Source organism: Neolamprologus multifasciatus, chromosome 4 (assembly GCF_963576455.1).
Source record: "Neolamprologus multifasciatus chromosome 4, fNeoMul1.2, whole genome shotgun sequence".
In the NCBI taxonomy this organism is placed as follows: Eukaryota; Metazoa; Chordata; class Actinopteri; order Cichliformes; family Cichlidae; genus Neolamprologus; species Neolamprologus multifasciatus.
Genome location: NC_140442.1, coordinates 12,277,503 through 12,289,809, shown reverse-complemented (window position 1 = coordinate 12,289,809; position 12,307 = coordinate 12,277,503). Strand labels below are relative to the sequence as shown.

At 44.0% G+C, this 12,307-nt stretch overlaps 1 protein-coding gene across 4 annotated transcripts; it reads left to right on the top strand.

The window, feature by feature from the left end:
* Nucleotides 1-74: 74 nt before the first annotated feature.
* Nucleotides 75-12,307, top strand: samd1a (sterile alpha motif domain containing 1a). 4 transcript variants are annotated; one of them, XM_085155809.1, is made up of 7 exons: nucleotides 75-4,144; nucleotides 6,760-7,108; nucleotides 7,663-7,799; nucleotides 7,913-7,973; nucleotides 9,485-9,563; nucleotides 10,063-10,177; nucleotides 10,421-12,307. In XM_085155809.1, the coding sequence occupies exons 1-7, from the start codon at nucleotides 3,782-3,784 to the stop codon at nucleotides 10,565-10,567; spliced, it is 1,251 nt and encodes a 416-aa protein (XP_085011935.1). In that variant the 5' UTR covers nucleotides 75-3,781; the 3' UTR covers nucleotides 10,568-12,307. The 4 variants fall into 4 exon arrangements, with proteins under 4 accessions (XP_085011935.1, XP_085011934.1, XP_085011933.1 ...); XM_085155808.1 differs by having other exon boundaries at nucleotides 7,910-7,973; XM_085155807.1 differs by having other exon boundaries at nucleotides 7,660-7,799.

The window sequence follows — 12,307 nt, the reverse complement described above, 5'->3', positions numbered from 1 at the left end:
AGGGCAACAGCTGGATAAGACAAATATACATGCCGGTAGGTGATGGCAGATGCTGTATTTCCACCGTCCTGTCTGTTATTGTGAATGCTTTAAGAGGATAGCAGGCGCAATTGAATAATGCAGTGTTGTGTTCATCCTGTCACAGTATGGTGTCAGTTACCAACCAGCTCCCAGCACCCCTTTTCCAAATGTAACCCCAACCTCAGTGCACTCTTTTATTTTTTCTTCCCCCTCTTTCTTTCTTTCCTCCTCCTCAATTGCATCTATCTGCATAAGTCATACAGTTGTATGCAAAAGGGTTTGGCACCCTGCGGCGAATTGCATATTTTTGTTGATTTTTGAACTGAAGACCAATAAATACGACTCCTGCAGCAAACGCGCATCAAAGATGAATTCTCCACATGTTAATGCACTCTTGCCACTTTGATTTATTTAATGAAATAAAAAGTACTTGTGGGCATGTGCTGTTTAAAAGCTTCAGCTTGGGTTTCATGTGTGGATCGCTGTCGTCTTGCAGAAGTCAGCCACTTTTTCAGTTGCACTTCCTTGGCTCGATCGCATGACATTCGCATCCTGAATTTGCTGATAGGCAGTGAAATTTTTTCTTCCCTTTTGTCCATGCAATGTTTCCTGTGACACCACCCCAAAGCACAATATCCCCAGCCCCAAGGTGTTCTTTTCATCAGTGCAATTCCTTCCCTCTCTCTTTCTCTGAATATATATGTATAGATATCTATAGATCTATATATGTATCTCCAGTAAATATGACCAAAGAGCTGAGCTGTTTGTTCTCCATACAAGTCTGGCCTATCCAGATGTTGCTCTGCATGCTTCAGATGCTGAGTTTTTATAATAGGACCTCAGATAACGTTTCTGTTTTTAATGGCGTGCATATTGGCCACAATAATCCACCGTGGAACTTTTTCAAGAAGCTCAAGCTGAAGCTTTTCTCACTGACTGAGGGGGGGAGGGAGGGGGGGGGGAATTGTGAGTTGTTTTCTTAAAGATTAAAGCAATCTGCAAAGGAGTAAGGGATTCAGAATTTCCAAATCAAGAAAAGCCTCAAATCACAAATGAAAAACTATTGGAATGACTCACTCTGTGTAAAATAAAGTGGGCAATTTGGCCAGTGGTCCGCATATGTTTGCACGTATTAAAGGCCTAGAAACCTGAGCCATAATTATGAATGCACTATTGCCATTAAAAAAAAAAAAAAAAAACAAAGCCATGGAGTAAATCTGTCATTACATTACACATTGCATTAAGAAAAATGTTAGTGCATAGATTTAATTTGTAAATATGGAGAACATGCAGATGAGTGACTAATTAAATGAAAACCTTAAACTTTGACCTTTTCATTGAGGGTATCTGGTGACTTTGTTAAGCTGTGGGTGACATAGTTTGGGCCTATGATGTCTTAGGGGCTAATGGTCACTTTAAATCAATACAGATTTGTCCTAAGTGATCCCATGATGAAACGGGGGTGGTTTCTTTCAGGATGACAAGGACCCCACCCTATCTAAAATGCAGAAAGGGTCACTGAATGGGCTGAGAGACTCCTGACTTAGTTGAACGCCTACAGAAGATTAATAAACTAACAATGCTCGCCGCCACCAAATCAGGATATCTTTTCACGAAATGGTGCAGAAACATTGCTGTGACTTTATCAGGCAGCAGTTGGTGACCCCAAAACCTTACCAAGATGTAAGTTTACATATATACTGTAAGCTATCATGTAAAAACTATAAATCACTGAAACACCGTTTGTGGTGGTGCAGTACTGTGTAAAAGCCCTGTGCTACCCCTCATTTCTTTATATCTTGCTTCCAAAGAGCCAAACTTTAACAAATTGCAATGAAGTGCTCTTGAGCAATAGTTCTCTTGGCTTTTTGGCTGCTTTTTCACTCATTTTTTAAAGCGTCTTCAAACTGACCTATGAATCATTCAAGCATTAAAAAATGCACATAACTCGAGGGATGAACCTGTGTTGTGGCTACACAGACAACTTGGCAAAGAACCACTTTTATAAATTGTCTTTAGGCACTTTGTTACTAACAGCTTGTTGCAATGTTGCAAAAGCATGTTGTTTTTTTTGTTTGTTTGTTTTTTTTTTTGTTACATTTATGAAAAATGCCAAAGATAACACAGTTTGATGAGCATAAGGTAGTATTTGTGCACCAACAGGGTGATTCTTAAAGGGCGACTAGCTGAAAACTTGGCATATCTCAAAATTCTGAGCAGTGTGTCTTAAATTTGAGGATAATAGAAGAAGTGTCAGGCCTAAAAGACTATCTACAGCAGATGAACAGTATCTGAAAAGTCATATCCTTAAGTAATAAGAAAAAAATCCATCAAAGACCTGACCTTAGAGACAGATCTGGCTCTTCAGTTGATCCATCTGCTGTTCACTGAAGCCTCGGGAGAAATGGTCTCAGTGGAAGGGTGGCTGTCAAGAAGCCATTCTTATGGAAGGGAAACGGGGAGAAAATCCTGAGGTATGCCAAATTACACAAAACTGGACTGAAAACCAGTGGCAAAAGCTCTTAAGGAGTGATGAATCCACTTAAGGTCAGGGGAGAAGTGCAACAGTGTGTGTCTGCAACGATCTGTAAAACGTGATGGAGGCTCTGCCACGGTATGAGACTGCATTTCAGCCAGAGGTGTTGGGGGGCTCTTATGAATGCAGAAAGTGCCATCAGACTTTAATCCACCATGCAATACCACCTGGTCAGCATAGTTGCTTCATATTTCAACATGACAATGACCCAAATGCACTTGCTAATACAGTAAAAGCATACCTGGACAGAAAAATACACAATGGGGCACTGTCAGTCCTGGGCTGGCCTTCTCAGAGCCAGCAACGTGGGATCATTTGCACAGAGAACAGAACAAGAAGGCAGCCATTATTCAAAGAAGAGCTCTGAATGTCCTTCAGGGAGCCTGGAGAACTATTCCTGACTTACAAGAGAGTTTGGGCTTTGTTGACAAATAAAGGTGGTCATACCAAATAGTATGGACATGTTTCAATAAATTGCTTAATGTCTTTACCACTTTCCCAGCAAAATATTAGGTAAAACGTGAAGGGAAGCTCAAGACTCCTCCACTGTACTGTAAATCTAAAGGGAAATGTACTATTGACAATCATTTGTATAGTCTTCAGATCACGTGTGTAGTGTTTGATGGCTGCACGGCTTGTTTGTAATTTGTGGGGGCTTTTTGTTGTTGTTGTTGTTGTTGTTGTTGTTTTATAAAATATATGTATTGCCTGTTTGTGCAATGCTTATTTCTTACTTAAGATTTAGGCATCGAGGGGGCGTCTCAGTTTGGTCTGTGGCTTTGATTTGATTTTGCGAAGCTAGGCGAAGGACTGGATCACGTGTTAAGAATTATTTCCGTAACAGGATGTTTACTCTAATCAAAGGTTGAACGATAATACTAATAATAATAGTTGTTGCCAGTTTGTGTTAATCTTAAACAATAAACAAAAAGCTACCTTTCCCACCAACTGGACCACACTTAATACCGAGTGCGGGCGCTCGTTCCCGTTCAGGACTGCATATTCCACCTTAAAAACGCCTCTCGAGTAAAACTTTTCGCTCTTAACTCCTTCGTTCCACCTTAAGCGCAAACGCAAACGCAGGAGGCGTACAGCGAGGTTTCCGCTTCTCAGTAGGGCTCGGACCGCGGCTCACGAAAATCACCGTGTGTAACGCACAAGGTTGACGCACTAAGGTACGAAAAACACGGGGAAAAAAGAGAGCAAAGCAAGCGAGCAGAAAAGATGTCTGAATCCAAGTACCGCGAGTGGATTCTGGACACTATCGACTCGCTGCGGTCTCGAAAAGCCCGGCCGGACTTGGAGAGGATTTGCCGAATGGTCCGGAGACGACACGGGTCCGAGCCCGACCGAACCTGCGCAGAACTGGAAAAACTGATCCAAGAACAGACCGTGCTGAAAGTTAACTACAAGGGCTCCATTTCGTACCGAAACGCAGCCAAGGTTCAGCGGAGAAGCAGAAAAAAAGAAGATGTGTCGTTAACAGCGGCTGCGAGAAGGAGCGCCGTGGAAGAAGCTAGTCACTCCGACTTGAGCAACGGGGACAGCGCTTTCGGTCCCGCTGACCAGGACGAGGAGGATTTGGAGGTATGTGGAGGCTGATGCTAGGAGGCACGTTTTCATTGTCGTGTCACCTCACAGAAAATTAACAGGTGGGGGGATTGAACGACCACTGTTTAGTGTGTAAAAATAAAACATGTTTTGCCGTGTGTGTGAGTGTGTTAAGGAGTGGAGGGGGACGGTGAAGGGGAGTGATTTGCAAGTGCACCCGAAACTGCCGCAGACGGGGAGCGGCGGTTGGACCTCGCTCGAGCGCTGCCGAGGTGGAGAAGGGGAGGGGGAGAGAGAGAAAAAACTGAAGGTGCGCGTGAAGGGAGCGTGTGGCACAATTGGTTTCTTTCTTTTTTCTTTTTTACACAGCGCGACAGTTTAAAAGCGCTTTAAATGGACGGCGTAAAAGCGCAAACACGGGACGGGGAAAAGTTGAACCGTCCTGTTCGTCCGCAACAACCCGAGCCTCCATTATCGGTAGCAGAAAGCGCTTTTCAAGCCCCAAACTCGGCGTTGAGGGAGGGGGAGGGGGGTGCTGTTAAGGTTCCGCAATGACAGTTGAGGTAGCCCGGAAGTTGAGAAAAGTGCACTTTCATAATAATGGTATGAAAACTGTGCCCCGCTGGTGGGAATTTTATTTCGAAACGTAAGTCTGGATGTGTGTCTCTTCATTCTCTGTCAACGTGGGAGTGGGTGAAGGAGGAGGAGGGGGGTGGAAAAAAGTCTCAAACACTGCGAATGTAGGAACCTGACGGGGGGACTGTGGGTCATTGTTGCATTTTTGGTTGTTTTATGCCAGGGAAACAAACGGGGCCCGCTGTTGTAAACAGTGTCGCTACAGCCGTGTCCTCAATCGTTTTTTTGACCGCCCATGGCTAGATTTCCACCGTTAGCCTCGGTCTATACTTCAAAATATGCCCATCGCAATGTGCAGTGTGCTAAAACAGACACAAAATCGACTGCAAGCGGTGACAAAGTAGTTACATTGTGGGTGCAATCACTTCATTTAACCAAACTGCGTTTCTTCTTCGAGCGATGGACGATTGCCGACGCAGTGCTTGAAGTCGAACCCCTAGATCCATTATCGGACACACTGCCAAGCCCGGTCACGTCCAACGTCGTGGTGTTGGCTGTTTTTGTTGTTGTTGTTGGTTTTTAATTTTATTGCTCATCACGTCCCGTACAGTGGCGACGTCTCGTCTCTGTGTCTGCCAGCTGTGCGCCGACAGTATTTTAGGAGGAAAATCAGCACCACAAAGCTCTGAAATATGCAAGAGCCGGCAGAAAGCTGAAGTAACATAAAGCGACCGCAAACTGTTCGTCCGGCGCTAGATGGCGGATGCGCCCGTCCGATTTGGGTTAAGCCGAGATCAAATTGTTCTGTGAAAGGCGTGTGTGCTGCTACAAGACCGACTACGCGTGAATGCTTTGAACAGACCCCTCTGCGGGGTGTTAACCAGCTTTTGCCAGCATACGAGGGGGTCAAATGTAGACAGTGACGTGTCCGATAACGGACTCATTCGTGTGACTCTTTTCTGTCCAGTCGCTTTTGCTGTAAATCGTTGACCCGACGCAAAGTCAAAGTAGACTGGTAATCGCGTCGTCTGCTGCTCTTTCTGATCGGATGGCTGCCCGTCGAGTTAAAGCTCGGCTTTTATCTCCGACTGGTCCGCCGTGCAGCGAGCGGCTCGGCCCTGGAAAGCTCTCTGTTTTTATTTCATTTGACTATTTCCCTTATTTACAAAAAGAGCACAGACACAAAAACAAGGTCTGTACCGCGTCTCCCAACTCCATGCGCACTTTGGAGGAAATTTGAGGAAAAACAACAAGAGCATGAACAAAAAACGCCTCCCATCGGCCCATTTTGTGCTCTCGCGTGTTAAAATTATCAATCAAGTAGGCCTCTTAAAAAAAAAAACAAAAAAAAAAAACACGGGGACGCACAGAGTACGTCGGCGGCTCTGAGTGTTTGTGAGCCGAGATGTAAATCATGTTGGGCTGAGATCCCCAGGGGCGTTATGTTTTTGTGACCGTGCCTCGGTGAAAGTTGTGAGAAATGCAGTGCGACGGCTGAATGCCGTTCAAGCGGCTCTTTCCTCAGGAGCGGGGCGGGCTTTCGTGCGCTCCTGTGCTCGACTGCTGGGTCTCGGACACGCAGTCGCACACGGCGTAATTTTTTTACTCGGGGCGCCGTCGTCGAACCGCTCCAGCGAAAGGAATGTGTGCGTTCGTGAGAACTCTTAGCTGCTATGAAAAAAAAGAAAAGACAAGATTGTGTTTAAATGTTTTAATGCAGCGGGGTACATGTTTGTGACGGGAGGGCTCGCACTCTGCGGAGTGAACGCTGTATCGCGGAAAGGGACGGAGGCATTCAAAGGCAATAATTTACCACCACCGCGGTCAAATTGCGACAACAGTACGAGCTTGCCTTCATGTGATACCCTCAGCCTACAATCAGTGCCTCTCAGTGTTCTCAACAATACCTTACAACCTTGTCGGGCTCAGCAGCTTTTTTTTAAGTTGCTGCTAATAACAACTTAATGTCTCTTCCTGCTTTTTGTCCCCTCTCATCCAAATGAAGATTTAGAAACATCTAGAAAGCTTCTGTGCAAATGTGAAATCACGTTTCCCCCTCTGCTCCTGTGTTCCAGGCTGACACCTCTATAGCTATGGACACAGACAGCAATGCAGACGAGGAGGGGGGCGATGAGAGCCGGGATGGGCAGGAAAGACCCTCACCCAGCCACACACATGAAGATGCCACTGTGCACTGTGCCCCCATGCGAGCTGTCTCTGCTCCCTGCTCTCCCTCTGGCGCTAGGCCCGGCCCCGGGTGCAGCCCTGGCTCCGCTCTGGACTGTGCCTCTTTCCAGAAGGCTGGTGAGAGGCCCAACTCCTTGCCCCCCTCCAGCCCCAGGGCCCTTGCACACAATGACTGGGCTTATGATTCTGCCGTCTGCCCAGCAGAGCGCCAGCACCCAGGAATGCAGAGAGACAAAGGTATTCACGGTGCTACACACAGAGCAACGTGCGCACAAAGCACTCTAATATCAGTTTATGTGCAAGCTTACTCTCAGCTTTGCGCTGGATATGAAAGAAGTCGATGGGAGCTTTTAAACACCTGCGTGATTATTTGTGGGATGTTGACAGTAACAACTGTGTCTGTAAGCCAGACACAGATGCAGGGGAAAATAATTTATTCTCATAGCTTAGTGAGGATCCAGTCTGAGGCGCATTCATCCATTTGGCTGTCATAAATTTCTCCTATTACACTAAGTAAATGGTAATGGTAAATGGTCTGCATTTGTATAGTGCTTTTCTAGTCCTTAAGGACCCCAAAGCGCTTCACACTACATTCAGTCATTCACCCATTCACACACACATTCACACACTGGCAATGGCAAGCTACATTGTAGCCACAGCTGCCCTGGGGCGCAATGACAGAAATAAATAATAATAAATTTCTCCTATTACACTAAGTAGAATTTGGCAGGTCAGATGTGGACGATAATCAGCGTATAATTGGTGTTAATTGGCCCACTCTGTGTTAGCAGTGGCCATGAAGCCAGCGGCCCAGTCTGTAGCTCCTGCCCCCTGCGCTGTAAACAACGTAAAGAAAGATGATGGAAGCAAGGTGGAGGACAGAAGCGTCTCGTCTGACCAGTTGGTGCCAGACTCAGCAGCACGGCCGGTAAGGGCCTGTTTTTTCCTTTTGTGACTAACATCTGTATCTGTCCTCTGCTTCTTTGATCCCTGACATTGTCATGTTGAATTCATCTTTGTTCTCTCGTGTTTGACCAGCAGGATGAGACCAGGAATGCTTCTAATGGGAGATCACAAACACTGCCTTTGCTATCTGACAACTGTGAGTTACATAGTTTTCTCTTGTTTGTTTGTGTTTTTATAGCAGGCTTGCAGCTTCTATCTCTTTTGCAAAGTTTGACCACCGAATCGTTCTCTCACTTTGGAACATGGTTTCTAATAGAAAGGGAACTTAAGGAGGTTAACTAAATGTCAACATAATGGCCATAAAGGCTCCATTCTGGTTGTTATTTGGCTTTTTGTACCAGTACTTCCCTTCAGCATTGCTTACGATCTTTTGACTGCTTCACAAGCGTGTGCTGCTACCTTCTGTTCAGCTAGTACCCACTCTAGTTAGAGGTCATTGCAACACTTTGTCAGGACTGACTTGTAGAGATGGGATTTTTAGACTGTCCACAGATGCATGATATGAAGAAAAATGACTACATTACCACCACATAATCAATTAATGATTCAGGAATATCTTGTGGGCTCTTATTTTCATTCTTCCTTAAATTTGATTACATTTATTCCAACCCAATACATGTTCTTCACCACCACTGTTAAGTCATCTAGGCCCATGGCGATCATTAGGTGAACCTGATATGTTGGTACATTCCTAGTAAATCTGTGTTTGCGGGAAACTGTGAACTTTCAGATTTGCTAACGATATGAGTCAGTTTTTAGGGTTAAAGTTCCTGTCCAGAAGAGACAGAGGCTTCCATTCTTGGTAGATGCTAGTGCAGGTCTTTAGTGTGTAAAAATGGATGCAGTTTGTTGTGTTTACAGGGAGAAACCTAAAGCTAAAACACCTCAAACTGACCAATGGTAGTTCTTACTGCTAAATACCCAATAAGCTGCATTGCAAGCCAGCTGTTAACCAATGCCTACAGTTATACAAAATCTGACCCATAGATATAAACTGCATATGTGTGGGGTGTCATCTAAATCTGAATTTAACTAATCCTGAAATGGGCTTAGCCAGGATCTAATGTCTCCGATCTTTATCTAAAAGTGATCATTGCAGATCCCTACTTTATTTTCTTCTCTGTTTTATTACTTCAGGGATCTGTCAGTGACTTTACTCATGCCTGAATATCAAAGCGAAACATGCATTTTTCTTTCCTAAGTGAGACATTGCCACAGTGCATTGTAAGTGTGCAAAGCTGGCATGGAGTTTGCCTAGGAGGAGCGGTACCCATCTAAAACATGGCTGCGTCCCCGTCATGCATCATGTGTATGACAGCAGGCCTGCCAGCATCCTGTGAAAGTGGTCCGGTGTAATAAGGGGCTGTATCAACACTCATTCACCGAGCCCTCACCTTACTGAGGTGTGAAGCAGCTCTAATAGGAAAACATACCATAACTGCAGACAACCCAGTATGACTACAAGAAGCAGGGGAAAAGCATCTTTTTCTGCTGCTTTTAAGACTTTTCTTTTTTTCTGTTTGTTACTCATAAGAGCTCAGGTTCAGGTCACTTTTTATGAATGAGCTGCCCTGGGGTCGATGCAGATATCATCTGCATTTGAGGAATCTTTACATTTATTATAATGCGATTTCTGTTTGTCAACAGGCACATTTAAGAAGGCAGACACATCATCCTTAACAGCAACTGATGACAATCTTCTGAATGGTGGTAAAGTGGATGACGTGTGAGTATCCTGTTAAACCAATCTCTCTCTCTCTCTCTCTCTATCTATCTATATATCTATATATATCTATATCTATATATATATATATATATATATATATATGAGAGAGAGAGAGATAGATATATCTATATAGAGATACATATAGATATATCTATATATAGAGATAGATATATGCACAGAATAAAAAAGTACAAAATACAGCAACTGGCAGGATCTGAGCATTAACCATAATTACCTGTCAGCCATTTAATCTGCCAGCCTCAGCTCAGCATGCAGATAGTCCTTGACGGTGTTTGGCCCACACTTTTTGGCAAATCGTCCAGACTATCAGTTCACCTTTGCTGAGGGACAGCACTTAAAATAATTATAGTAAACTACAAACCCGTGCGTCATGTAAAAGCTTGAAAATGAAACAAAACAAGACATTACCTGCACACAGATGCCATATTGAGGTTTTGTGACTCTTCTTGATTTAATTTTAAATCCTGTAATCCACCAGGTCTGTGAAGAAGGAGAAGATGAGGCAGAACTTGTTGCAGTGGACTGTGGCAGATGTGGCCAGTTATTTCTCAGCTGCAGGATTTCCCGAGCAGGCTGTCGCTTTTCGAACACAGGTTAGTGCAGCGGTACAGAGCTGCTACAGAGAGCATTGCTCATACATCAGAGTCAAACCTAACATACTCCATCACTTCATGGATTTTGTTTTAATGTATTATTTTTTTAGAGGCTTTGTATATACACTATGAGTCTGTTGCACTGTTCAAAACTGAAGAATGGTCCTGTTGGGTTAAATACTCAAAGCATATCTTTAGAAACCCAAGCGTAATTCTAATTATTTTCTTTTCCCTCTTTTGCAGGAAATTGATGGGAAGTCTCTTCTTTTGATGCAGCGTAGTGACGTATTGACCGGGCTGTCTATCCGACTCGGCCCTGCCCTCAAAATCTACGAGCGCCATGTAAAAGTGCTGCAGAGGACCCATTTCCTGGAATGCGAAGACCTTTGAAGTGGCGATTGACATGGCAGACTGCTGCATTGACTCAAACTTGCATTTAGCGCCCCCTCTCACTACTGCCCACTTTCATATACAGTATGTGTAGAGGGTGTGTGGTGGAGGGTTTCGGTGGAATTGACTTTCACTGTGAGAATGACCAGAAACTGAAACACAGTCGTCCTACCTCTCATTACGGTCTTTAGTTTTCAGATGGTTTTCATTTCACTCATCGCGACCCCGTTATGGAGGGAAGAGACCGCTGCATTCCGAGTGTTTTAAAGCGGTGCAGCAGCAACCTTTCTGCAAGAGTAAAACACTGGGAAAGTGAAAAGTTTAAGCCTTCCAACCAAGTGGACCACCTACACAGACATGGCTGTGGACACAGTGCTGTCGCAGCTTTGGATGTCCCCTCTGTGTCTGTTACCACACATTCTGTTTACCCAGAAACTGTTAATCACAGAAAACAAAGCACAGCAATTGTGCAGTTTTTTTTTTTCCCATTTTTTTTTTTAATTTCATGTGATGAGTGCTGGAGAAGTCAGACTATCCAAGTACCTGCATTGTTAGGGCTGCCCTTTATAGTTTTTCTTTGAAGCCTTGGTAATCAGCAGTGAATAGTTGACAATTTTATAACTAAAGCATCATCTGACAGGTGCTGTGCAGAGAGAATGAACAGCAGGACAACAATGGGAGCTAGAGCTCCATTGCAAACCAGTACTTTCATAGGTTTTTTTCTTTTACTTGCTAAATAGGTATAAAAGTCACTAATTAGCAGCAGTGAGGTGAATTAAAGCATGACAATCACTGCTGAGAGTCAGATGCTGTGCACTCAAGCTCAGATCTTATGGGTTTGTGTTTTTTTTCCACATTGAGAAAGAAAAAAGTTCCACCTACACGATGAACAAATATCCGAGTATTTGGGTGCAGCCCTAATCTGCAGAGTCTGATTCCTAACCTATCATTGCCACCAGTAGCTGCTGTTTTGGATTATTTCTTCAGTACCTTTTATAACACTGAGGCCCTTTTCAGACATGGGATATGTGACATTGGTGTCAAAGCGACGGCACTGTCATTCAAACGTAAGCCACATTCCTGTTAATATTCCTCTCGATTTCATTCAGACACACGGTGACGGAGGCCCGCGGCACACGTGCATCGCAGAGGAATGTTTTACTGCGAATCAGGTCCGGAACAAAGTGTCAATGTGTATTTGTTATTGCTCTTTAGGGCATTCTCTAGTGCATGTCTGGAAGGGGCTGGAGATATAACCAACACTTGAGCTGATATGCTACAACCTGAGGGTATTTTTGGGGGAGGTTTTTTTGTTTTTGTTTTTTCTCCTTGTATTGTCTTAATTAAAAATGACTGTGGTCCAACAATACAGTTGCACTTTGGGGAACGATTGCAAATAGATGTGACCAGAATATGTGCAACCTAAAGGAACTTGCTTTTACACATACACAAAATAAACCTGCAAGAAATGTTGTTGTAATACCGAATATATTGTGAGACATTCAACGGAGCTGCTCAGCATCTGTTTACAAACAGATATCTCGATGAAATGCAATATTTTATCTTCTCTTATTCCTTTATAATTTTGTCTCGTCTCTCTTTGTGTTTTGATCTAAGCCAGCCACTTGAATTGTAACATTCCACATAATGTAGTCCGCATCTCCAGTGTATTTCCCTCCACGTTTTATCTGTAACACAACAGACACTTTTGCGGAGTTGCAAATAAAACTCGTGTCTCCG

What these genes read in the sequence shown, in the direction of transcription:
- samd1a (XM_085155806.1), top strand. Translation starts at nt 3,782, where the DNA reads ATGTCTGAATCCAAGTACCGCGAGTGGATTCTGGACACTATCGACTCG. An exon ending in AGGACGAGGAGGATTTGGAG is followed by an intron (nt 4,145 to 6,759) that starts GTATGTGGAGGC and finishes CCTGTGTTCCAG; the next exon opens with GCTGACACCTCTATAGCTAT. An exon ending in CTGTCGCTTTTCGAACACAG is followed by an intron (nt 10,178 to 10,420) that starts GTTAGTGCAGCG and finishes CCTCTTTTGCAG; the next exon opens with GAAATTGATGGGAAGTCTCT.